Source organism: Dromaius novaehollandiae, chromosome Z (genome assembly GCF_036370855.1).
Source record: "Dromaius novaehollandiae isolate bDroNov1 chromosome Z, bDroNov1.hap1, whole genome shotgun sequence".
Classification (NCBI taxonomy): domain Eukaryota; kingdom Metazoa; phylum Chordata; class Aves; order Casuariiformes; family Dromaiidae; genus Dromaius; species Dromaius novaehollandiae.
This window is the reverse complement of record NC_088132.1, coordinates 84825783-84851934: the sequence shown is the minus strand read 5'-3', so window position 1 is coordinate 84851934 and position 26152 is coordinate 84825783. Positions and strand designations below refer to the sequence as shown.

Below are 26152 nucleotides of genomic sequence, written 5' to 3'. Positions count from 1 at the left end.
GAGCCGCGCGCTCGGACATGCGTTACGCGTCCCCGTGTGCTGCAGCGGCGCAGAGAGCCGCTGGCTAAGGCTCAGCGCCCAAAATCGCGAGCGGCTTGCGTGGCCGCTGCAGCTGAACCGCCAGCGGCTGCGACGCGCGTGGTGGGAACGGGCCCCGCTGGAGCCCTCCGAGGAGAATTATACACACGGGGCGTTTGTGTTTGCATATAAAACACACGAATTTTCAGAAATGACTAACGGTTTTGGATCGGCACTTAATTTTCAGGCGTTTGGGTGCGTAATCTATAGCCATGTGGCACACTCGCCCTCTGCGCCCTCCTCCTCTGTGCGCCGCCATCCCAGGTGCAGCACTCGCTTCCACTTGCCGCTTCTGGGCAGCGCAGAAGTTTGAGATTTTTTTTTCCCCACGCCTTTTACAAAGCCCCATCTGAGAAACACACGGCTCTTCCCTCACAGTAACATCAGGACTAAAAATTCAGCTTAGCTGATTTCAGTCTAGGACAGAAAATGCAAAAGGCACTTTTTTTTTTTCTAATAGTTAACAAAAAGATTAATTCTTTGCAGATGCTTCTCATAAGCCATAACAAACAACAACTCCAGATCACTATTTTTTAATGACACTGTGCAGGCCGCTGATCCATAATGCAAACTACACCATCTGCGTAATTTATATAGAAGACGCACGCATTGAGGAACTACAGGTGGAAACTGATGTTTCATGCATTTAGAATAAATATTCTGTCCATATTTCGGGACAGACCGTCCCTTCTCTGCGCTGCCGTTTCAAGCAGGTGCTGGAGGGACGGCCACGGGCACAAGGCCGAGGGCAGGAGCTGCAGCCCCGCGGGGCAAGTACAGGGCAGCGAGCAGCTGAACGAGCGCGAATGCGACGCCCCCGCTAAACAATTTGCAAGACAAAAGCATCCTCCCTCCGCGGCTCGGCAGTAAGCTTTCCCGGTATCCGTCTGAAATGAGCAGTGAACGGGTCCCCATTCTCCTCCGCCAGCAAACGCACGCAATTCCTTGCAAGGAATTCCCCGGGGAATTGGTGCCGACGCTGCCTCCCGCGGCCGTCCCGCTCCCACGCGCGGCTCCTCGCCGCTGGCCGAGCGCGCCGGTGTTCCCAGACCTCTGCGAACACTTTTTAGATTTTTTTAGCAATTTAGTTGTTGTTTCTCCCCACTACTGCAACAGCGGGGGCCTGAAATTAAGCTGCTGGAGCACCCTGGCACGCTGGCACTGTCGGCCGAAATCCAAGGCCTCTTGCGGCAGACTGTATTTTACGACACAGTCTCTGTTTACTACTTTGTTCGCTAATCTGAAAAGTGCTGTAACCGGCAACAGCTCTCTCTGTCTTTAATGGTGAATTAGTCCAGGTTTATGTGGATTAAGCTAGCTTCCAAACGTGACTTGTATGGAGTAATTAGGCCTCAGAAACGAGAAAAGGAGAAGATTACGCAATTCGACTGGTGTCGGCAGCGCGCTCCACGTCGGTCCGGTGCAGCTCTGCCGGGGTGCGGCTGTCCTTTCGCAGGGGTTTCATCGCAACGCTGAGGCCAAGCAAAGACTTTCGCCCCCACTGAAGTGATCCAGGCCAGAGCGTAGCCCGGTCGGTGCCGCCGGGGCTCGGGCAGCGCTGCAGCCGGGCAGGGGCACGCCGCTCCGACCCGCCCCGGCGACGCGAGCCGGCAGCCAGGGGCTCTACCTGCCGCGCTTCCCGCGCCGGCGCTGCTCGTCTCCCGCACGGATCCGCCACCAAAGCGGAGGCCGGGCCCCGCCACGGGCAGCTCCGCCGAGCCCTGCGGTTGCCCCCCGGCTCCGGTCCTCCCCGACCTCCCTGTTCCCGCGGAGACGGAGCTGCCAAAGCAGCGGCGGGGAAGATCCCAGCGCAGGGGCAGAGGCGACTAAGTGGAGGTTGAGGCAGGGCGGAGGCGGTGCTGGGGCAGCGCGTGAGGGCAGCGCCGTGATGGCGCGGGAAAGGCCCACGGTCCCGCCGGCTGCAACAGCGAGGGCCACCCGCACCGCTGCTGCCTGGGCAAAGGGCGCGTGCCGCACGCTTGAGGCTCAGCGTCGCCGGAGATGCTCTTGAACTGCAACTTGGACTATCGAGTGCAGCTCGAACTTTGGCTACCGCTCCTCAAGGCTGTGGAGCATACGGGCTTGAGGCTTCCCGACTGCTGACGCGCTTTCAATTCTTAGTTAGTCTGAAATGTTGGAAAGTTTGTTCTTCTGTAGCTTTTTGCTAAAAACTTTGAAGGAGCTTGATTCTGCCCTGTTGCTAATTGACACCCCCCCTCCATAGAAGAAAAAGCCCCAAAGCAGAAGGAAGGGAAGGTTCGTATGGGACAAACCATCGATCTTGTGGGCCAGCGTGTGGCTCCTGCCAGTACCTCCACAGGCAGCAACACCAGCTGCCACTACCACCGCTGTCACCACCGACGGAAATGCCGTTCCCAGCGTTCCCGTCAGCACCAGCCGTTACGAGGCTCACAAGAGCCCAGAGTGGGATGTTGGGGGTCAGAAACCCGGCGCGCGGGAGCTGCAGCGATTGCCGCGTCCCCGCGGAGAGCAGGGACGGTGCTGCCCGCCCCAGGCGAGGGGCGCGGAGGCTGGACGCGACGCCGGCTGCGTCGGTCTGCCGGGGAGGGGGCTCTGGGGCGGGGGAAAGCGCAGGCGAGCCCGGAGCGCGACACAGCTCCCCGGGGCACGGCCACCTTCACAGCCGCTGGCTTCGGGTTGTCGCTCAGGGTCGGGGGCGAAGCGACGGGGCCCGTTGCAGACCTCTGTTACGAGACAAATGTCAGAGCAGAGCCTGTGCCTTTGGTCTGACAGACAGCACCCGCGTCTGCACGGCGCGGACGTGGTTTCCTTGCAGCGGGGGACGGGACGATCTCTTCCCTTTAGCCCTTTTCCCTGCCGAGGTGGAGCGGGAGCTGCCTTCCAAGCAGGGCAGCGGTGCTGCCCCTCGCGCAGCCGGCCGGAGGCAAACCCGGCGCTCCGCTGCGGGACCGCTCCTCCCTGGCCCGCGCGAAAACCGCCAGAGCGCTCAGCGTGTCCCGAGCTGCACAGTCCTCGGGCAGTCTGCGTTTTCACGTGCTCTGTCACAGCTATGGAAAAAAACGGAAAGCAGTGAAATCCCGCCTTTCTGAGATGAACTTGTACCATCTCCGCTCTTCAGGCTGAGGCTGCACCAGGCCGCAGTCGGCTCCCCGCCCGCCACGCTCCCCTCTCGGCTCGGGGGGGCAGCGGCCCCCCAGGGAACGCCACGGAGGCCGGGCACCGGCTGAGGCCCCCCCCGCCGACCCCGCGCAGCTCTGCCTCCCCGCAGCGGGACCGGCCTCGTCCCTGCTGCCGAGCACGTGCTCAAGTACTTATTCTTGCATTCTTCATGAGCAAACCTGGCTGCCGTTGGTGAAACCAGGCGTTACATTATACGTTCATGATGCTTTGCACAAGTTGCTCCGTATCAGCCCAGGAGTCAGGCAACACTTCCTAATGGAAGTCACCTGCAAACGCGCAGCTTTTCTGAAACATAATGACCAACAACCCTTTGAAATGTTTGTCATCAGTGGCTGCAAGAACCTATTTCCATAAAACGGCAGCGTTCAGGCTTCCGGCGCGGCCGGTCAGGCGTCGGCCCCTCGCATGCTTTCTCCTGCCTCCCTGGGTTTAGCTCTGGTGTCGCTTCCCGCGCGCTGCCCCCCCCGGCACTGCTGCCTTCTGCCTGCTCCGGCCTCGCGCCTGCGGGTGCCTCTCCGGCCGTGCGCGGCCGAAGCAGCCTTCGGGGCTTTGCAGGGGCTGCCCCAAGGCATAAAGCCAGCTGAGACGCCCAGCAATCTGAGATATATTCCAAGTTATCTACATTTGTGCTTACAGCATGGACTTTGAAGCTGCTTCCAGGAGGAGAAAATAGTCGAAGACACCCCACGTTGCAAATGTCTTTCAAAACAGCCCCATGTTTTTCCCCAGCTGCGAAGCAATCTCTGCAGAGCTCCCTCTCGCCTCACCTCCTGCTCCCTGGGGACCGAGGGTCGGCAAACCCCGCTCCCCGCTCTCGCTCCACCCCGGCGAGCTGCGGAGCAAGCCACGGCTGTGCGGGCTCGAGGCTGCAAAATCCAGCCGCTCCGGCAGCCCGGCATCAGCGCCCGGTGTGCGCTGCACGGCCCAGCGCCGGGGACCCCTTGACGCGGGCGAGTAAACGCCTAACGCGTCCCCGGGACGTCTCGCAAGGCAAAGCCGGCCAGAGGCCCTTCGTCGCTCCCCGCCAGCCTCCCGGCAGCGAGGGCAGCCCGCCTCGGCAGCGCCGATGTCAAACCGCGCTGATGGAGCTTAAAACAATGTCAGCGTTAAGAGCTGATCTGTATTTATTAGCGCAAAGAGAACATCAAGTGCTGAAACCAATACCACCACCAAAGCATATCCAGGCTTAAAAATAGACTGATAAGGCTGTCTACACAAGGCAGTAAGATAAAAAAATCCATATGTTGACATGATTAGGTAATGTGCTGGGACGAAATGAGTAGAGTGAATTGATAAGTGGCCAGATTTTCAAGCAGCCATATTAAAACCTCTGCAGCTCTAAAATCTGAGATTAGAACCTGGGCCAAAAAGTAAAGTTCAGACTCTAGAAAGGTCGGTAGTTAAAATCTCCATCTACCTATGCCTGGGTATGACAGCCGGGTGAACCTGACCCAGCTGGATATTGATCAGCTTATGCTAGTGCATGTGAAAATATTTCACAGGTTTTGTGCGGGGAACGGCAATATTTTGTTGGCTTGGCTGAACCTGAGTCCTCTCTTTCACCAGTTTTCACCCGTGAAATTCAAGTGGCTGCAGGGGAGTTGTCTCTAAAAGGAAGGTCAGAATCAGGACACTTGAAAATACTACCAGATTGGCTAAAACGCAAAACGAGGACCCTTTTAGAACTGAGATGTGAAAACACCACTGCCTTTCTATCAGCGCAGTGTGCCCCAGGAGCGCGTTTACAGCGCGGCCCCTTGCAAGTGTCCTCGGCTCCCCAGGGCGCCCCGGGGCCCTGCTTGGGACTGGGGCTCGGAGTGGGGGAGATGGAGAGGCCAACTTCATAACACATTTGGCAATTTCTGTTTTTCTTCCTTGAAAAGTGAGGGCATATATAATATATAATATATACTATATTACTTTTTTTTATATATATATATGTATATATTCAAAATGATCTGGGTAGGCTGGAGAAATGCTCCAAAATGAGCAAGACAGGAGCTATTGCAGATGGGTGCAAAAACACAGAGAAGAAGAAAAATCGAATACACAGATTCAAAATGGAGAAAAATCAATTTGGACAGTAGCAGAGCATAGGATGATCTGGAACTATAGTTCATCACAAACTGAGTCTGGGTTTTGCAGTGAAGTGAAAGAGAACGGCAAGTCTCATTGTGGGATGCATTCCAACAGCTGCTGCACAGAAGACAAAGGAAGTAATGTTATTTTTCCTCCAGCCGGCATCGGCGAGGTCTCTGTTGCATTGATATGTGCAGTTTTGGATACCAGAAGGACGATTCCTCTTGCCTGACTTTAGACATCTGGAATAGAGACATCTCCACCCGCGTTATCTGTCGGGATGGCCGATGAACAGAAACAGGCAGTGCTAGGATGTGACTCAAGCCAAGTCTGAGACGAGCTGAATTGCACACGACTGTATTGATTTCAGTCTGTTGACCATAAAAACAGCCTACACAATTAGCTTAGATGTAAACACCCGCAGAGAGCTAGACTTAGGCAAGAGGACTCCTACTGTACCAGCCTCGGGGAGGTCAACGAGAAAGATAGGAAGCTGAGAAACGAGGAAAGACTGGGAGGGCTGGGTTTGTGTATCCCAGACAGCAAAAGCAAAGACTGACAGGAGGGATTATGTGCAAGATTGTTTTAAAGAGGATGACGCTTCATTATTCTCTATGCCTACCACAAGAAAGACAACAAATAATTAGTTTAATTTGTAGTACACAGATTCGTAGTTGGATGCTAGGAATATCTTTCCATGAGGTTCATTAGCTGCTGTAACAGGTTATTCCGGGTATCTTTGCCTTTGCAAGGCTGGAAGCAAGCACCTGCTCATCCCATCTCCTCCTTTTCTCACCAAATCCTCTCCTCCGTGTTCAGACAGTTCTGAACTTTCTGGATATTGTGCAACATCCTGCTTGAATGATCATGTGCAAGACTGACTTGTGGCTTTATTCTGGGTAGCACTTCTCATGCAAAATCTAGCCCAAACATTTCCTGGAATTACATTTTTTTTAATTTTACTTTTCTTGTGAGTGACTTTGCCACTGTAACAAGCCTGATCCCTCTCTTGGTCTCACACTGGCATCACCAGTGCAGCTATTCCTGATTGAAAGCGGTGTGGATCAGAGAACCGTACCCAGCGTATGCAGAACAATTCATTATTGTTATTACAACTGTTCTTTTCCAGCAATTGTCAGGAAAGGAGCGAGGGCAAGATCCCTGCCAGAGATAGGCCGGCTCCAAAATTAAGGTAAAATGATGCAGTTCTATGGAAATAAGCAGGTCTGAACCCTTCCTGACGTACCTGAATTTCAGTCAGGGATCAAATCAGAAATCCCTGAAGATACTGCTTAAAACTGAGGCTGTTTTACATTAACTTTGACGAGTGAGGGAGAGACAACCGGAAATGTAATTTTCCTAAATAAGGCTTGTACTGCCGCTATACCATCCAGCAAACGTCTCAGAGTGACAGAGCTCTCAGCAGCGTTGAAGAGGGAGAGTTCTGTGTGTTTCTTGCGGGGGAAGGAGCACCGCGTGCTTTCCGTTCCCTTTCCCACCTCCCATCACAAGACCGTCCAGCTAGGCAGTGAGGCTTCCCCCAGCCGCTGCGGTGCTGCTGTCTGCGTGGGGACACCCTGCTCCAGCTGTGCCCGGCTCGCTCCCCGGCCGCGCTTTCCTCCCTGCCTGGCCCCCCAGCCGGCCCGAGGCTGTCTCCCGGAGCAGCCCCCCCCACGCCGTACCCTTGCGCAGTCGCTGCTTCTGCTCCGCACCTCTCTGCAGATCCGCTCTTCCCTCCCTTGCTCCCGCTGCCTCCCTCGTTCCCTGAAGCCCTCCCTGCGCCTCTGAGCTACCCGACCCACCACCCACAGATAACGGCTTATCGCATGTCTGCGACGAAAGAGCAAATTTCAGTGCAGTTAGACTGGATTTCTCCCTTCAGTGGTTTACTTAGTCTTTTTGTCTCCAGTCCAGTGTCACGGTGTGCCAAAGACTGGGGATGTGATGAGCTCCTGCATTTTTGCTGCAGTTTCTAATAGTTTCCGGGACACTGGGAAGATTCTAGTATTTCCTAACATCACTAATTTATGTCCAGAGATACTCTGCGTATTGCAGTTATTGGTATCTTATAATAAATAATGCAAAGGTATGTGCTTTTCAATGCATTCAGTAAATACTTTCCTTGAACTGTTAAGTTTGCTCTTGAAAAGGAACCATAAAGGCAAATGTTTTTCCTTGACATGCATTTATCCGAAAAGAAAAATGGAGTGAGCACTCTAATAAAATAAATTTATCATCCAGGAAACCTGCCTATGGAATGAGAGACATTTTAATGGTAGAAGGAAGGGAAGCAGCCATCTTGATTTTAAGAACAACTTGATTATATTAACTGCCGTTAGTCCTAAATATATTCTATGGAAGAAAATAGATAATTAATAATAATTGAAGGCTGTAACAGTGGGGGAAAAAAAAAAGATTCATCCCTTTTTTGCTACCCTGGACTAAGGATGCTTTGCGTAGAAAGAATGCAGATAAAGTTCAGAAACAAATTCAGTACTGCTTTACCTTATTTTTACTTACATGGAAAGCTACCGATGTAAAATGCATTAACAGTGGTTCAGAAACATGACATCACTCTGCTGAATCAGGCTCTTTGTGTTATGTCCCTAAAGGAGGTACAGCCTCTCTTAAATAAGGATAGTTTTGTCCTGCAGCTAAAACTAAGGGAATGTTAAAAAAAAAGTTGCTTTAGAAATGATGAGGTGGTTGTGTTTACAGAGTTAGGTATTACTGAGAAATTCAAGAAATAGCATTCGGCGTAGGCATGCCGAGGCAGGAGGTTACTCAGGTGAGGTGGGGATGAATGCAGTGAGCCCCCAGATCTCTGCAGTTCCCATCATTAAAGTAGACCTCTCTCCAGGAAGGTAAATATTCAGATTCAGTGATCTGAATTACAGAGATTAAATTTTAGAATGAACTCTGGCGGTTTCTTACTTACTCCAGCTTTTTTGCAGGTGTAGCTCTACTAAAACCCAGGACTAACACTGAAAACCAGCAGTAACTGTAAGAAAGACTGGGGTTACTAGGCGGTTATGTCCTGATCCAGCAAAATGTTTAAGCATGAGTTCAGCTTCAAAATGCGAGATGCTTCACTGGCTTTAACCAGGGTGCTCGCAAGCCTGAGGTGAAGTGTGTGCTGGAATATTTTGCTAGATCCCGGAGAAAATGAGAGCAGAAGCAGGCAGTTGTCTCTCCCTGCTAATAGCTACAACAGCTCTTAAATAGTTTCATCCCAGCTGCATCCTTTTGTGAGTATTCAGCACTCATGAAATACAGCGGCCAAATAAAACGCTGCTTATCAGCCGGGGAAGGAAAATCCAGTCCTGGATCGCAGGATATACTCAGGAGCTGTCATCTGAACTGGATGCACAATGAAGATTTTATTAATGTTCTGTTCATCAGCTGGAGAAGCAACAGGTTTGTTGACGTTCCCTTTGCAATAATATCCCAACAACTGAATTTGCGTTTGGGGTTATGCTGAAGCTATAATCAATAATGAGAACTTGCAACATCTTTGAAGTTCTTCACTGCATGTTTTTCTCAGCAAAAAAATGGCTCTAGGAGGTTATTTTTGCAGTAAAAGAAAAGAAAGGTTTTGTGAGACTGTTGTGTCCGGTCAAAGCTCACCAGCAGCATAACTGGCATTTTGGCAGACTCCCCGTGGCTGGTGCACAGAGTGGGAGGGGTTCACAGAACCGTGTCACTGCCAAACACCCTCCCGTTTCCACTTGCTGGAAATGGGGACAAAACTTAGCATTCAGGCAAATGTCAGTTAAAAATCCTTTGCAACAATCACTAATACCGGGTAAAGAGAACCGCAATATACCATAATACTTTTCAAAGTAATATAACCCCTCCCACCATTTTGCTGAAAGCATCAGAAAGCAAGAAAGGCAAACGTGTTGGAGCTGGGGCTCCTCTTCCTCCCGCACGGCAGCAGCGCTGGGAAGGCTTTCCAGGCAGGACCTGGCCCCCTGTGCCGGCACTGAGCATTTACAGAGGCCGAAGCTCTCACCAGAAGAGTTTGGTGATTTCCTTGTACAAAGAGAATCATACGATACCACTTGGGAAGCAATTACAAAGCCCAGCACGAACGGGAAGTCCAGTGACTAATTTACACGGCGTGAATTCCAACACGTGCAGCCCCATCGGCTTGAAAAACACCTGCACGAAGCTGATGATTTTTTCAATTTTAATTCAGCAAACCTGTCTGGGTTTTGGTTTACTTCACACACTTCTAATTGAAGCTTAATTTTTTTGTCACTGAGTATCATTAAACTGAATGTTTCTACCAATAGTCCATTTGTCTGCAACAGCAGTGTTATTTTCAGCAACAATAACTCTTATTTTCCATTTTATTCCTCAAAAGACAGAAATTTAGCCAGCCCACGCGTTACAAATAGCTATAAATCCTGACAAATACTTAGAAGCATTTCAGTTGATAAGTACTATCTTTAAAACTTCAGTTTATAAAGATTAAAGTACTGTGAAATTTAACTCTAGTCATTAAAAATGAATATATGGCAACTATTAGCAAATGGTAGCAGATCCTATTGCACCATTAATGCTGCTGGGTGAAGCTGTTGGAAAAGAGAGATTTACGTCCGTGGGAACCTCCCCCGCCGCCCTTCCGCAGCAGCAGCGTTCATCTCCACGAGCGGCCGTGCTCCTGGGCCGGGAGAGCAGCCCGGCACCGCCGTGCCTGGCACCAGCAGCCCCACGCGCTGGGGGTAAACCCTCGCTCTGGGGACCCTCCGCCCCCAGCTCCGGAGCGGCGCGTCACCTGCGAGAGCGGCTTTGTTCGAGCACCGGGAGGATGGGACCCCCGCTCTAGGGCAAGTCCTCCATGGGTCTGGTGAAAGCTGGCTGAAGTGCAACATTTTCGATTAGACATTTTGGCCTTTTCTTAATGAAACTTTTCTCAACTGAAAAATGTCCAGCTGGCCCCATTGCTAACGGCTGAAATAATACGCAGCTCAGAGGAATCCACTCGTAGCACGTGGCACCAGCCTTGTGAAACCCACAGTCATAGAACGGTTGGGGTTGGAAGGGCCCTCTGGAGATCGTCTAGTCCAACGCCCTGCTTCAGCATGGCCAGCCAGAGCAGGTTGCTCTGGGCCGTGCCCAGGTGGCTTTTGAATATCTCCAAGGACGGAGGTGCCACAAGCTCTCCGGACAACCTGTTCCAGTGCTTAGTCACCCACCAACAACGCTGCGTGTTGTTGTGCGCTCTCCCATAATAGTTTCTATTAGCTGCTTATGCATACACAGAAAGGCTACTCTTTTTTATAGGACCTGCTTTTGCCAGATGTTGGCAAAAAGGGATTGATATGGAGCTCATCACCGTGACCGACAGCCGTATTCAGCCAAGTCCCACCGAAATAGTATTACAGCAGTCAGCGCTTTGGAAAGTCCCAGAAGTGAAGCTGCAGAAGTTCTGGAGCTGGCCAGAAACAGCAAGAAATACTTATGTGAAGATTTACTTTGGCAACCACAGCTTTAAAATCACCAAACTGTAGAAGACAGGCACAGAGGGACCCGCTGAGGCTACAAACCCATCTCCTTTTTGTTATGAGAGCCTGATACCAGCTTGCTTTGGATACTGGCAACATCTTAAGGAAACAGCTCGAGTGACTTTCTGTCCTAGGAAACACAAACACAGTGCTAGTCCTGCTTCTCGCACATACAAAACTCCAGTACACGTCTGACATCACTACATCTCCCTCCTCAGCTCTCTCTAATTTTAAACAAATTAAGCAAGGAGGTTTCAACCAGATACCTTGGAGGACTGCTTAGCAGTCTAAAATTTTGCAAGGGCAAACGTTATGGTCTGCTTTCACTGGAAAGAGGCTCCCTTCGTCTCCATCACCTCCCAGTTCGATTCCGTGCAGTTTCTCGGGTTAACTCCTCCTCCCCTTTCTGCTGGTGACCTCAGGTGATCACAGTTTTTATGATGTTCTTACTATAACAGCAAAAGTGGCTTTGAAACTATGAAACAAAGAAGTAAATGCTAAGATGGAGTCAAATAGAAAACAATATTCTTTTACTCCAACAGTAAGTCATTCCTCTCTATTTTTTGTAAGGATAAGCCATGAATATTGATCTCCTATATGCTGTTTCATAGGGGTGTAGTACAAAGTCAACTAAACCAAGTTATCTGTCTGATGGAACTAAAAAATGTTTCTCAATTTGATTTCAGAGAGAACTCAATGTGAAAGAAATTTAATTATGCTAGTAATATTGAACACAATGAAATGACCATCAAAATGTTTTCCAGAGGTTTAAAATGTTTTCTTTTGATATGATTCACTTAAAGCAACCTCTTGTATATCTGTGCTACTACAATCTCTTAAAAACTAGGCCTCAAAAATCAATTTGATTACCTCTCTGAATTAAGTATGCACAAATGAAAGCAATTCAGATCAATACAAATTAGGTTAAGTACTCCACTGTGTACAAAATCATTATGTAACAGAAACAATTTGAATGAAGATGCAAATAATCACATTGTTAGGGTGTGCAGCCAGTGCACATTTGTCTGCTTATTTCCATCTGCTACGCACACGCACTAAGCCCTCTTGATTTTTTTAATCCCTATGAATGCCCTCTGAAGGCATTTATCTAGAAAAATAGAATATGCACACAAATGAAAAGTGTAGTACAAAGTGTTAATTCCGCTCTTTCAGCAGGTTCAAGTGCTAGTGGAAAAGATCTCTTCACTCACCCCGACAAGCCCTGCAGTAAATGCAGGATGTTCACCATACAGTGATTCTTGTTTCAGGATACAAAGCCCTGATAAACAATGCCACAACCTAAATATTTCCAGGCGGGAATTGTTTTTCTTGGTACTCAACCTAAATTTTCTCTTTCTTCATTCTGCTATGGAGAGGACCCCTTTCCACATCGAGTACTTGCATCCTTCAGCTATTTGAGAAGGAAAGATGAATGGATTTTGAGGCTTTGTTCTTTTAAACTTCTTTCTGGCATGAAGCAGGTCTTGAGCTACTTGTGTCCAATCTCTTGTAAATCTGCTGGATGGTTGAAATTGGGCCGTAAATTCTGTGGGGCAGGGACCGCTTCCTCCTGTGTGATACTGCTACACCTATCTCAATGTGGCATCTCTGACAGGGGCTTCTAAGTACTATTGTAATATACATCCATCATTAATACAGAATAATAAATAATAGATGGGGTAGGGCCAATTTATTGCACTCTAGGGCAAGAATGAGTGGAGGCTTGGTAAGCATACAATATGGTTTAAATGTACTCCTTGTCACCAAGTGGTTGCAAGCTTTAACCATAGAGTGAAGCAGTTTCTGCAGAGCAACCCCAGAGTTTCTTTTTCTGTGGCCTAGGCAGAGGGCATCCTCTGACGCTAATTATTCCCCCCTCTTTACAAGCAAGCAGTTCTGTGGGCTGCAGAATGAACAGCCCTGATTTCCAACAGACTTGTGGTTCAGAGCTGTTTATGTGTTCTTAATGTACCTTTTTCAACAGCTGGGACATTTATAAGCTCTCTTTCCAGGTGCAATCATCATCTAACATGGTGCAAACTCATGTCATAGCTTCGTTTCAGCTCAAGCACTTATGAGGTCTTATTTCTCTACACAGCCTCCTGTTTCCACAAAAATGGGTAGACCCCCCCCCCCCCCCATAGTTATCTTTGAGACCTCCAGCTCAGTGTGAAATTAGGCTCATGTTGACCACAGGGTCCAAATGACATTGCGAGGAGAGGCGGGGGGAGGCCACAAAGGCAGACAGACACATGCATCTTGCATAATTGCATAATCCTTGTTGACAAGCCAAAATACACTTGTGCCATTTTGGAGTCCAAACTGCTTTGAGAAATACAAGCTGACATAAACTGCCAAAAGAGAAAGCATTTAAATGTACCCCCCCCCCCCAACCCGCCCTGGCTACGATGAGTGCTGTCACCCAGTGTGCCACTCCGATGTGCCGTTCTGCTAGACCACCAGGACTTGTGTCGAAGGCGCAGCAGAATCCCCTTTAGCCCCACTGGGCCCACAGGCCTGAACAAATCCTGCCACCAGCTCCATACTTCTGAGGATAAAAGGATTTACGATTAGTCGTGAAAACCAGTCATTGGAGCACTTCCCACGGGAAGAGAAGAGGGTTGACATGGAAGAGATCAGGGGGAAATCAAGAAGGATAAGGTAGCCCATGGCTGAGGTAGGTCCCTGAAAGCAGGGATTTAAGCTGGGTTGTTTTCTACCACCGCTTTGGCACTCTGCAGGGGAGAAACAGTGTAAAACGCAGCACAGCTCAGGTACTCCATCCAGTAAAAGCGAAATGTTGAACACTTGGAACGACACTCAGCGACTCTCCTTCACTTCTAACACCTGAGAGATTTATGTTTTCTCTTGTTCTGAAGATTCTCCCTTTTGAATCCCCAAATAGTTTCCAGCTGAACTATAACACTTTTCTGTAAGGTGGATTTATCTTCCCTTCGTCAGAGCACAGAACTGACACTGGACCTTCCCCACGCTGAGAGCTCTGCCTGTTGTAGTTGCATCTGCGAGAGTGGTTCACCATCACATCCTCTCAAGTACGACAACACAGCAGTGACTTTCTCCACTTGCAGAAATAAAAGTAGGTAGGCATCTTTTCCAAGACAGGAGAGGGAATTTAAAAAGGGGGAGGTGAGTAAGCACTGAATGAGAGTCTCAAATCTTAGGGAGGATTTGAATTTGAAATATCTTGTCTTTAGTATTTTCTACCAATTACTTCAAGCTGCTTTCCTGTCGGTACGCTGACTGTGCACACTCCCATGCTGCAGTCCCCTCATGTCACCTTGTACTTACACGTCAGTCTTGAGCTGAGCCCCCTGGGTCCTACTTGCAAGCTACAGGGAAAGTACAGACCTCCTGGCTTCTTGCTCTCTGCCTCCAAAACCACATTTCTTTCAGAAATCCTGTCTTACAAAAGAAAGCAGGAAATCATGATTTATTTGCAATTATTACTGATCGGGTGCAATTATGAAGAACAAGAGAGGAAAGGAGCAACACCCTCGACACTTGTCTGGGGAAGTGAGTTCTGTGTTGCCCTCTCTGCTCTCAGAACCATTTCTGGGTGAAGGCGAGCAACGCGAGTGAACTCCTTCAGGCAGAGGAGGCTGTGGGTCCCCCATGTCCTCAGTGCAGGGGCTTCCACTGCGCTGGGGGAGGGGAGAAGGGGATGTCTCTTCATCGGGTTGTGTGGGTGACGGCAGCTGCGTCAGGTAGTGTTCACACTACTCCAGTGGATGCGAGCTAGGCACGCACCGAGTGTGGCTCCTGCGATGGGTCCGTGCGCCCCGTGGCCCCCCACAACACCTCTCTGGAGGTGCATGGTCAGGGCTGGATGTGAGAGGAGAACCAAGGCGCTGTGCTCTGCCAGGATCTGTGCATGATGACGGAAAAATGTGGCACTAAAGACGCCAGAAGGACTGAGGGAAAGCCCTGGAAGCTCACATCTCATCCCCAGGGACCACAAAAGCCAGTGTGAGCCTTTTCGTGTTGGTAGCCTGCAGTGAGGGCTGACGCAGCGCCATCGTGCCAGCAGTCCTCGCCAAGGTGGCTGGAGGAAGGACGCTCGTATGGTGGCACTGGCTGCCCAGGAAAGCAGCCATCTCTCTTCATCAGATATGTGAACGAGTCGGCATGATACACGCAGAGGAGAAGGAAAGCAGTGAAGAAGATGTGTGGGAGAAGAGGGGAATGGTCTCTCTGAGGAAGACTTCCTTATGTTCTTCCTTTATCCTCTTCAGCTATGTGCTGCTTGCCAAAGCTTAATGCCTCAGTATGAGCCTTCACTTTTAAATCCCCATTATGACAAAATGAGATCTGCTGGAAAATCACCACTGCTTATACATATGTTCCCTGCTCACTTAGACATATTTTGGTCCCAGAGACAATTTGTGTTTTGGGAAACTGCCAGCCTCTATTGCTTGCCTAATAATTCCTCTGTGGAGCATTTACCAGTGTTTTGTGCCCCCTTTTTTCATAATGCAGTAGTTTGATTTTATAGTTCAAAAAAACACGAAACAAACCCCAAACACTCCATTTTCTTTTTTGATTGCCTTTCTACCTACAATGAGTGAGTTGTCTTGTTGATCTTATCTCTGTGCCCATTTGAGATTAGTCTAATTTGTATGATTTCTACATACAAAAAGCCTCTACAAATCAGTGAGTCTTTTATGAAAAAGCCTGCAAGACTGGGACTGCATACAAGATCTTTTACCTTGGAAAAAGGTACTGTCTGTCCCGCTGAGACATTTTTTTTCTCTGCCTATTCATCTCCAAAGTATGATGGAGCTTTGTCTAGAGAAGACAGAAGACATGATAGCCATCTTAAATACAAACAGATTGCTTTCAGAAGAAAAGGAATAGCTATTTTTTGCTGTGCCTAGTGAGGATAAGATGAGAAGTAAAGGATTTAAATGACAAAAATGGAGATTAAGGTTAGTCATTAAGGATATTTGTATACCTGTAAGGATAGCTAAGCTTTGGAAAAGATTGCCTGTGAAATCCCCATCACAGAAGAACGGGTTAGGCTGTCAGGACAGGTGATGTCTCAAGGTCTTTTTCAGCCCTGTTTTCCATATTTAATTAATCCTCCATATACCGGCAGAGCCCTGTTTCCACTCTGAAGGCAGCCACATAGGAGCTTCTCTGATGCAAGGAGTCTGCTACATTTAGGGCTGGGAATACTGAGAACAGATGTGTCGGGATACTGGCAAGAAGCTTGCCACAGCTGAGTAATGCCTAGCTGGAAGGGATGAAAAAGTAACTTGCAATTGGTGGATGGCAGGAACATCTAGTACAAAGTTTTGTGCTTAATACAAGAAAAGGTATTAAGGATGACCAACTGGGAGCATGGTGCAGAAAAAAGAAGTGCAAAGCTCGAGTCAAAATGCCCCTATAATGTGCAAGGGAAGAAAGAGGATTTGAGTTATTGGAAAATAATCCTTTTGGCAAAAATGTTCTCTCCTTTACAAGATCATTGTCACAGATAAAATTCTGTCAGTTTTCAAATGCAGAAGAGCATTTGAATTTCAGAAATTTCTGTACAAATGGTGAGAGATTAGGAAAAAATATGGGATGCTAAAAAATCTAATATGGGAATAGTAAAGAACAGAGATCAGAAAACCTCCAAATGAGTAATATATACTGATAGACTGTTTCTTAAAACAGAAGTAGAGGAAGAAAAATAGAGATGCATTTAATAATAAGTGGGGTCAGATTTATCTCTATCAACCAATCAAGAACTGATAAAAATGGTTGCTTAACAAAAATGCTGTTTGAATATATGCAGAGCAGAAATATCTCCAGTGTCTTTGGGAACAGTGTGGAGCCAAAATATCAGAATGGATATTATTTTAGAACGTTGATACACGAGAAATATGATTTATCATATAGCACCACAATTTATTGCATGGATCGTTCAAACATAACCACTAATCTATATCTGAAGAGAGTACTAATATTTTAAGCCACTAAACACCTTTCAAAGAATCTAAAGATTCCTGCATATTTAGTTCAACCTTAAGAAATAGTGTTTTATATATATATATATTTAATGTACTTAATATAGATGTTATTATGCCTTAATTTTCAGCTGTACCTACGGGTGACAAAATCGCCTCCAAAATGGGCAGAAAGAAAATGTAGTTAGAATCCTGACAGACAGAGGCCACACAGATGACAACAATCCACCTGTAAAGTAGGATTCCCTCAGCGATCATCTACAGTATAAGCAAATCTCAGCCAGAGGACTCTTCCTAGCGCTGAAGGTGTCTAATTAACCGCTAATTAGGGGCCTGCTGGTTTCCGGGGTCAGGTGGGCGGCGGCGGCGCTGTCCCTGGTGCTGAAGCCCGGAGAGTGGCGAGGCTGTCCCTGGTGCTGATGGCGCGCTGCGGCGCTGTCCCCGGTGCTGAAGTCCCCGGTGCTGCGGCGCTGTCCCTGGTGCTGATGGTCCGCGCGGCGGCTCGTGCCACTGGGCTGCCCCGCTCGCCACGGCAGGGCCCTCGGACGCCGGGCTCTGCCGAGCACCCGCTCTCCTTTCCTTCCACAGAGGTCGGCTTTTCTAAACGCATTGGCTTCAGCAGCGCCCATTTCTCTACCTGCCACTACTTCTCTTCCTTCCAGCATGAAAAGCATCCTGCTGAACTTCCTACTGCACTTTTTGCACAGAGGCCACAGCTGAACTATCCTCCAGTGCACCGCGGCAAAGGGGTTTACAAGATAGCAGGCAGTGCACAGCAGCCCATGAAACAGCGCAGTATGGCACAGATCAGCACTGCCCTGCAGCAGCTGCATCTTCCTCCAGGAGAAGAGGGAGAAGAGCTTGGCTGCACCGGAGGGACTGTCTCCCACTGCAACTGCCTCCAGGCCCGGGCCGGGCCCTCCATGACAGGTGCCAGTGCCTGCCCATGCCCCGTGGGTGCAGTTGCGAGAGCTGCAGAGAGACCTCTCCTATGCCGCCTGGACACATGAAGAAGAGAGAAGACCACGCACGGCAGATGTTAACTGTAGCCTGTAACGCAATGCAGAACAAAGATCAAGCTAAGGTGAGGGGGTGGTGTAAGAAGCAGAATAGGACAGTGTGCATTTTTCTAGCACTTGCAATGAGCAAACATTAGGAACACGGCCAAGATTTCCGTGCAGGAGCCCAGGATGCAGCCTCTAGTAAGCTCCTGTTAAACCAGACCTGGCTTCCAGGGCCTGGGCTGGATGCATCTCCCTGGAGGATGCTCCACGGCCCTGTGTGGCCAGGCTGTGCAGCTGTGCCCTGGCACGGCCCGCGGGCAGCTGGCGGCAGGGGGCATTTGAGGCCAGTGCGGCCGGGGCCGGGGCTGGGGGCGGCAGGGCTGGAGCGGCAAGGCCCTCCCATCCCTCCGCTGGGCAGGCTCCAAATAGGAGCTGCGCTGGCCCAGGCAGCACTGCTGAAATGCGCAGCGATCAAAGGGATACAGATACAAAGAGGTCAGTATGTGTGTTTTGCACAAATGAATCATTGATGGTGTTTTGGTACGAAAATGTTTAATCATCAATAACGTGATTCAGCAATCAGGAAATGTAAACAAGCAACGCAAGCATTTTGCTGATCAGCCCAGAAAAATAATAAGATATCTGCAAAGCACAGGATTAGCTGACTGTCTTTTGCTTTACTTTCAAACTGTCATTGTTTGTACAGTAGGGCCAGTTGTAACCTTTGACTTTTCAAAGCAGTAAATAATTTTGATGGGGTTAAACGAGCATGAGGCAAAACCTGATTGTGTAAACAAATGTTTTGCTCTGCTCTGATAGGAGCATGTTACTCTAAGACTGATTCTCAGCGTAAACTGCAGAAGTTGCTCTACAGGTCAGTGAGGCCTGTATTATTCAGTAAGAACTGTATTATTGGGTGAGAAAATGCTTCTTCTATCCCAGAGGTCTCTACCTGAAGTTTCAGAACCTGGTTGTGCTTGGTAGCTTACAAAAGATTACAGCACGAAAGTTATTTTAATTGCATTCTTCCTGTGTTTGCTTACTACAGATTTGGTGCACCTTCCAACTGATAATATTCTGAGGTTTAGTACTTTGCAGGCAACACAGGCATTAGGACATGGTTTCGTGTTCAATTAACCTGAACCACAGTTGAACTCTGCCCTTTGAACTCACTGAGCAGATAAATACATTGACTCACCTAGGGATCATTAATATTTCTCATCCTGGCAGAAATTTAGGGACTGCCCTACTGCGGCTGGAGCAAATAAAGATTTTATAGAAATGCTTCCGTATTTGCAGTTACAAGGTCACAGAGTCGGGGGGGGGGAGTGTGCAGTGGGCAGATTGCTGCTGCCAGAGCCTCTGGCCGTCCCCAGGCCAGCGCAGCCCCTTGGGGAATGGCGGTCCCACCCGCCTTGCTGCCCTGCTGGCTCTCGGAGCCACCCCCAGCTCGCCCGACCCGACAGGACAATTCTGCTAACGCCGTTTGACTCCCCGAGGCCTGCTCTGCCAGAAGGGCCGCGAGTACTGCGCAGGTTTGGGCCCAGGCCCAGCAGTGCTGGAAACCTACAGTGGGCAATCGGGAAATGAACCTTTTTGGAGAGAGCTGAGCATACCATGGGGGAAGCATTTTACCCCTTGACTTTGCCTGCCCTTGTCCCAAACACCTACCACGAATTCAGCAAGGTTCCTGGAGCAAAGTCTTTCTCTACCTCGCCTTTTGTTTGGATCCCAGGTTTAAAGCCATCCAGCTACTTCGGCTGAGACCACTTAAAAGAGTACTGCAAGCATGAAGGGTAAATCTATTGAGCGGGGGTCTTTAACTATGCGGTTTCCGTAATGGGGAGGACTGGATCAATAAGATCAATGTGAAAGGTTTCCCTGGCCCTGCGTAAAACAATAGAGGGCTCCTCTTTCCACAGAATTAGTGCTCCTCTCCACACGCAGATCGGTGAGCTGGTGTGGGCAGCGGACCCGTGCTGTGGCCTGGGCCGCCTCACCCACGGGGACCACCAGCCCCCTGTCAGGTGGCCCGGCCACGGCAGGAGCGGCCGCCCGAGCAGGCTGCTCCCTCGGGCCTCACCGGGCCTTGCCAGTCCCCGGCGCACCGACAGCACAGTCTCCGAAGGGGATGGAGACAGTAGCCGCACACTCCCTCCTCGTTAAAGATAAGAATATGTTATTTATATGTCCTCCTCATTTGGTTTCGTGCTGTTTCTTCCGTATGCCCCACGGTCGCCTCACGCAGATTCACGTTGCGTCTTCCCTGCCGCAGAAAGAGGATGTTTACTTGATTTCGGGGGTGAAATCCGAGGGTGGTGAAGTGACAGTTGTGGAACAGTGAGAATCTGAAGACTGGTGAGATTTTATTTATTTTTTTTTAGGAGAATGTTTATCTGAAATTGGTAGCAGCTCTCCAGAAATAAAAATGTTTCTGTTTCCATCTGTTTCCATCTGCATCGTTGGAGTCTTTAACAAAGCCAGACATTCCCGGTGAAGATTCTCGGAGGTTTCTCTTGCTGCAGATTGGGGTCCTTTGTTACAATGTGCTGTGCAGGGTCCTACAGCTAACGGAGATCCTTCCAGCTGTTAGCGGTTCCTCCTTGCTCGTTGCTGCTGTAGCCCCCCATGCACTCATTTGAATGCATATTTTATCTTTCCCTCTGAACATTTCTGAAGACATGTATATGTGCACGGTTATGCCAAAGGATGATATTTTGTCCTTGTGTCTTTAAAGCATTCAGCAAACAATGTATTCGTTAACATAAGGACATATTTTGGACGTTTAAAAAATCTGTGTAAAAAATTATTCGGATGTGATCTACTAGTCTGTGTACAGAATGCAGTGCCTGTATTCCTGTAAGCGGCTAAAATTAGGATAATATCTGAAATTTGAACTGCACGAGCTTCTTACACCTCCACAGGAACTGGCAAGTGCTGCTTGCAGTTTTATGTTCCGATCCTGCACAAAATCGCCGAAAGCGGTGTCAGTAATTCTAGTACAGAAATGGCTGAAGAAGATCAACGGACTTAGCAGTCCTTTAAAAAATAAATAATGAGCACTTCCCTCTTCTACAGTTCCCACGGGGAGAGAAAGGCTTTCTCTCAAAGGACAGTGTATTTTCGTTTCGTTTGAGGAAAACTTACGGCAAGAGCACAGGGGCAAACGGTTTTCAGCGACCTGACAGCACTTTCGGTTCGCTCCTTTCGCTCCGAGGGATTTAAGCGGGAGAATAAAGGGAAAGGAAACATCGAGGCAATGAAGCTGCATATTCACACGTGGTAATAAAAAATCAATTTCCCGAAGGGACGGTAATTTACGGAGGTCTTTCCCACTCCCCCTCCCCGCTCCCCGCGAGGATCGATGCCGCCGGGCGAGGACCGCGGCGGCCGGGGGGGGGACGGGGGGGTCCCCGCCTCCGTAGGCGCTCGCAGCCCCGAACGACACCGGGCTGGAGCTGCGCAGGGGTACCAGAGCACCGCCCCAAACCCGCGGCAGTCCGGGCGCAGCCCCCGGTGCCCGGGAACACGGCGGGGCGCTGCTCGGGCGCCTCAGCTCGGCGCGGCGGCGGGCGCAACCCGTGCGCAGTGCGCAGCGCCCCGGGAGGGGAAGGGGCCGGCGCCGGCGGGGAGGGAGCGAGGTGCTGGGAAGGAAGAGCACCGGCAGCATTACTGGAAAGAAGCCGGATCAGGTTCCAGATCAATGAAACGGGGTCCACACGTTTATGTCCTCGTTGCCAGCATTAATGCTCTTTTAATCTTCTAAACATCATCTGCATCGATTTCCCTCCACGCACACGTTTGTTTGAGCAGGCGACACAACCGCGGCCTCGGCAGGCCGGGAGCAGAGCGGCGGCACCGGCCTGGGGCTGCGGGGAAGGCGCCGGAGGGAGGGCGGCCCCGCGGCGGGGGGGGCCGGGGCCGGGGCAGCCGTCGGGGGCACAAGCCGCCCTTACTGCCGGGGCGCGGCGAAGGGGCGCCCGCGGCGCCGGCGCTTGCAGAGGCCGCCGGTGCGCGCAGAGCCGCGGAGCAGCCCCGACCCGCGCTGCCGCCATCGCAGGGAAACCGCTGGGTTTGGGGTTTCGGGGGGGGAGCAGGGGTTAAAGGGGTGTGTGACGGGGGGGAGGAAGAGCTGACCATAAGCGATGGCTGTCGCAAAGGTGAAAACAATTAACGCGCGGTCTCTTGCATCAGAGGCAACACAACGCGGTTAACACACAGGCCGTGCGCGGCGCGGATCGCAAGCTCGCTCCCCGCACAGCAGCCGCTACTGCCGCCTTTTCGCTTTCCTTTTTTAACTACCGAAAGCCCCTTCCGCCCCTGCGACGCTCCTGCTGCGCACAAACCCCCAGACCCGCACTGGGCTGAAAAGGTAAAAGGACTCGATATCCGTCCCCTCTCGACCCGCGGTGTCGGAAAGGACAGCAGGAATTTGCAAGACGAGCACAAAACCCCCCCCGCAGCCCTGTGCTTTAAGACCTACTTCCCCCGGCCCCGGCTAACCGGGGCCTGGCAGGGGCTGCACACCCGGGCAGCCCCCCCGGGCTGCTGCGAAAGCCAGCGGAGCCGGGCGGCTGTGCAAAGCCTCTTTCACCTTGAAAAGTCCCCAGCCGCCTCCGTGAGGCGTTTGGCGGCTCCAGGCTGGTGCTTGTTTGACCCACAGCGTCTCCGCTCCCGGGTCGGGCAGGGACTGCGGCCATCGGCAGCTCCTGGTCCCTCTTCCCCCCGCGCTGCCCCCTTCGCACCGGCTGCTGGAGCTGCCCAGCACGCAGAGCCCCTGCACCCGGCTGCCCCTCACGCAGTACTTCGCGGAAGGGAGAGCGATCCCCGACTCGAAAAGGATAAAAAAGAGAGAGAGGAACGGCCTGCTATGAGAGGCACCGAGTCCTTCGCGCACTTGTTGTTACAGACAACATCCCGTGGCGGAAAGGGAGCTCTGGCCTCGGCGCAAGGCGCAGCCGAGCAGCGTGCGAGCACGGGGGTGCCGCTGGCGGGCCGTGTATCCGCAGCCTTCCCCGCGTGTATTTGGCCCAAGGAAAGCCAGCGGCGTGACCGCAGCCGCCTCGCCACGGCCGGCCGGACCCTCCTGCCGCGGACGAGCCGGGGGGGCCCCGGAGCCGCCCCTCGTCCTCGTCCTGCCCGGGAGCGGCTGCTGCTGCCTGCCCAGGGCAGCGCCGCGGCCCACGCGAGTCGCTCCGGCCGTGTCACGCGTCCACTGGCTCGAAGAGGGAGCGGGGAAGGGGGGGAGAGGCTGGAAGTTGCCTCTCGCCTCACCGTCTTTCCGAACCGCATCGTTAGGGAGAGCGACAGGCGCGAAACCCCCCGCTCGGGACAAAGCGGGGGGAACTGCCCCAGCTTCCGCGGGGGCTTTTTTGGCCCCCCAAGCAAAGCGGGGCTCTGCCCCCCCGGGGCACTTCCCACGCCACGGGGCGGAACAACCCCGGCAGCACCGGGGAGCGGCGGCCACGGGGGCGGCGGCGGCACGGGAGGGTGGCGGAAGGGCGAGAGGGCGGCGCTGGAAGGGTCCCGCTCGGGCACGGACGCCCCCGCCCCGCGCCGCTCCCCTCCGCCAGCTCCGCCGCGCCCCGGGCCGCGGAGGGGGCCCCGAGCGGAGACACCCCGGGGAAGGCTGCTTGCTGTGGAGACTCCGCTAGGGAAGGATCCGCACGGAGCGATCGCCCCAGGTGGGAAAGAACGGAAATAAAGGAATTGTCCGAGCAAACATCCCTAAATTTCTGAAAGGCGCTTGCGGACGTGTTGCTGTCACAGCGGAGAGCCAAGCCGGACGCACACACGCACCACATTTGTGCTTGTGCCTGTCCACACAGCGCCTATTTACCTTTTATCTACAGATACCCACGAGCTAAACGGTTCATCCTAAGGGGGAGGCAGCTGCGTTAAAGGGCACCTTGGAAAACAAGCACTGGGTGTCCCCGAAGTCCTGCATTAACCTGCGATCGGACAGCGAGGCAAACTGCAGCGGGCGCGTTTCTGCGAGCATCCCCTTCCCTTTCGGGCGGCCTCAGCGGTGCTAAAGCCCGGCCGACCTGCGCCCCGGCCCCCCCCCCCCCCGCAGCACCGGTCCCCCGCGCCCCCCCCGCGCCGCCGCCGCCGCTTTGGGGCCGTTTCAGAACAATAGAGGCTGCGGCGCCCCGCGGCCCCGCCAGGGGGCGCCCGCCGCTCCGCGCGGAACAATGCGGCCGCGGGCCGCCCCCCTCCGCGCCGCTCCGCGCCCCTCCGCGCCCGCCCCGGCCCCGCCGCCCGGGCCGCCCGCTCTGCGCCGCCGCCATGCCGGGAGCGGAGGGGCGCGGAGCGGCGGCCGCGCTCGGGGGAGCCGGGCCGCGGCGGGAGGCGGCGCTCCGCGCAGAGCCGCGCAGGGCCGCGCAGAGCCGCCCGTGGGGGCCCTCGACGCCTCCGCGGCCGCGGCCGGCGCCCGCCGGGGGAGCCAGCTCCGACGGCTGCAGGCAAGAGCGCGGCGGGGCGGCGGGGGCGGCCGGGGGGCGAAGCGGCCCCGCAGCGCTGCTCTGCCGCGCCGGCGGGGAGCCCCTCGGCGGGCCGGGCCGGGGGGAAGCGGCGCCCGGGGCGGGGGCGGCCGCGGGCCGGGTCTGCCCCGCGGGCGGCGGGACTTACCGGCGAGCCTCAGGGCCGACATCCTCTGGAACTCGGGCTCCTGCAGCCACTTCCACATCCTCCTGAAGGTCTCCCTGCCGGATTTCAGTTTACTCCAAGGCTTGGGGTTCCGCAGCAAGTCCGAGAGGGTCCCCTGAGAACGGCACAGCACCCTCTGGGCGAAGATGGCCTGCGGGATGCTGTAGCGCTTCAGCTCGGCGGTGATCCTCTGCGCCACCTCCTTGGTGTTGATCTCCTCCAGCTGCCCCGAGCCGCTCACCTGGGAGCCGGCCGAGGAGGGCGGCCGCTCCCGGCCGGGGGGCAGCCCGGGCCCGTGCGCCGGCGCGTGGCCCGGGTGCCCGGGGTGGTGCACGCCGTTCAGGTGGGACACGACGGCGGCGGGGGGCGTCCCCAGCCCGCGCGACAGGTGCTGGTCCCCCCGGGCCAGCATGGCGCCGTGGGCCTCGAAGTTGGGGCTGAGCATCTTGTCGTGGCCCGGCGGCCCGTAGCCGTGCAGGCCCTGCTGGGCGCCGTGGAGGGGGCCCAGGCCGTTGCCCAGCGGCGCGGCGGCCAGCGGGGAGAGGCTCTGGCCCATGCCCGGCATCTCCTTGTAGGGCCCGTAGAGGTTGTTCATGGCGGGCAGCCCCCGCTCGTCGCGCATGAGGGCGAAGCCGCCGCCGACGTTGCCGGCGAGGCGCTGGTGGTGGTGGTGGTGGTGGTGGGGGTGGGCGTGCGGGTGGGCGTGCGGGTGGTGGAACTTGTCCGAGACGCTGGAGATGGGCGGCAGCGGCTGCAGCGGCGTCAGCGTGGTGTAGGTGCCGCTCATGCCCATGCCGGGCGGCGAGGAGTCGCAGGGCATGGCCATGGCGTGGTGCAGCGGCATGGAGAGCTCGGGCCGGTACTCGGCGGCGCCGTCCAGCAGCGAGGCCATGCTGGGCACCATGGACGGCCGCGCGGGCGCCGGCGCCAGCTCCTGCGGCGGGGGCGGCGGCGGCGGCGGCGGCGGCGGGGGCGGCGGGGCGCGGAGCGGCGCGGCGCGGCCGCCGTGGTGCGGGCTGGGGCTGCCCATGAGCTCGGGCTCGGGGCCGGCGCCGTGCAGGCTGCCCAGCGGCTCCAGCGGCAGCTCGGGGTTCATGGCGCAGGGCCCCGGCGCCCCGGGCGGGCAGCGGTAGGCGCCGCCGGCGCTCTTCATTCAGTCCATGGGGGCGGCGGCGGCGGCGGCGGCGGCGGCGGGGCCTCGGCCGGGCCTGGCGCCGGGCAGCGGGGCGCCGCGGCGGCTCAGCCGGGCCCGCGCCGGCCCCTCGCCACGTCCTCGCCCTCGCCGCCGCCTCCGCCGTCTGTTTGGGCCGCGGGAGCTGTCCAGAGCCCGCCGCTGCGCGCACCGCGGCCGCGCCCCGCGGGGCGGAGCGGCGCGACGGGGCGGGCGGCGGCGGCGGCGGCGGGGGCGGGGGCGCCGCGGGGCCGCCAATGGCGCGGCGGGGCGGGACGGGGCGGGACGGGACGGGGCGGGCGGCACCGCGCCGGGGCCGCGGCCGCTCACGGGCCCGGGGCCGCCGCCGCCGCCGCACGGCCCCCCCCCCCCCGGCCCCCCCCGGCCGCGGCCCGCTCGTCCCCGCGGAGGCCGGGCCGGGCCGCGCAGATGTTGCCTTTGTTGGCGGCGACAGTAATTGAGGGCGGGGCGGGCCCGGCCGCGGGAGCGTGACCTATTTCCCTTTGATCCGCTGCCGCGGGCCGT

At 53.9% G+C, this 26152-nt stretch overlaps 1 protein-coding gene across 4 annotated transcripts in view; it reads right to left on the bottom strand.

Annotated features, from left to right (window-relative positions):
* LOC135324701 (one cut domain family member 2-like) overlaps positions 1-25623 on the bottom strand; it is a 35737-nt gene extending 10114 nt beyond the window's left edge. For 3 of the 4 annotated variants that reach the window (XR_010385996.1, XR_010385995.1, XM_064501491.1), the window contains exon 1: positions 24439-25623. Coding sequence is in view for 2 of the 4 variants with exons in the window: in XM_064501491.1 (XP_064357561.1) it covers positions 24439-25609 (1171 nt within the window). In the remaining 2 variants the exon portion in view is untranslated. Of the gene's footprint in view, positions 1-18357; positions 20771-24438 lie in introns of those variants that run through there. The other variant, XM_064501492.1, reaches the window with a different exon arrangement.
* Between the last annotated feature and the right edge of the window lie 529 nt (positions 25624-26152).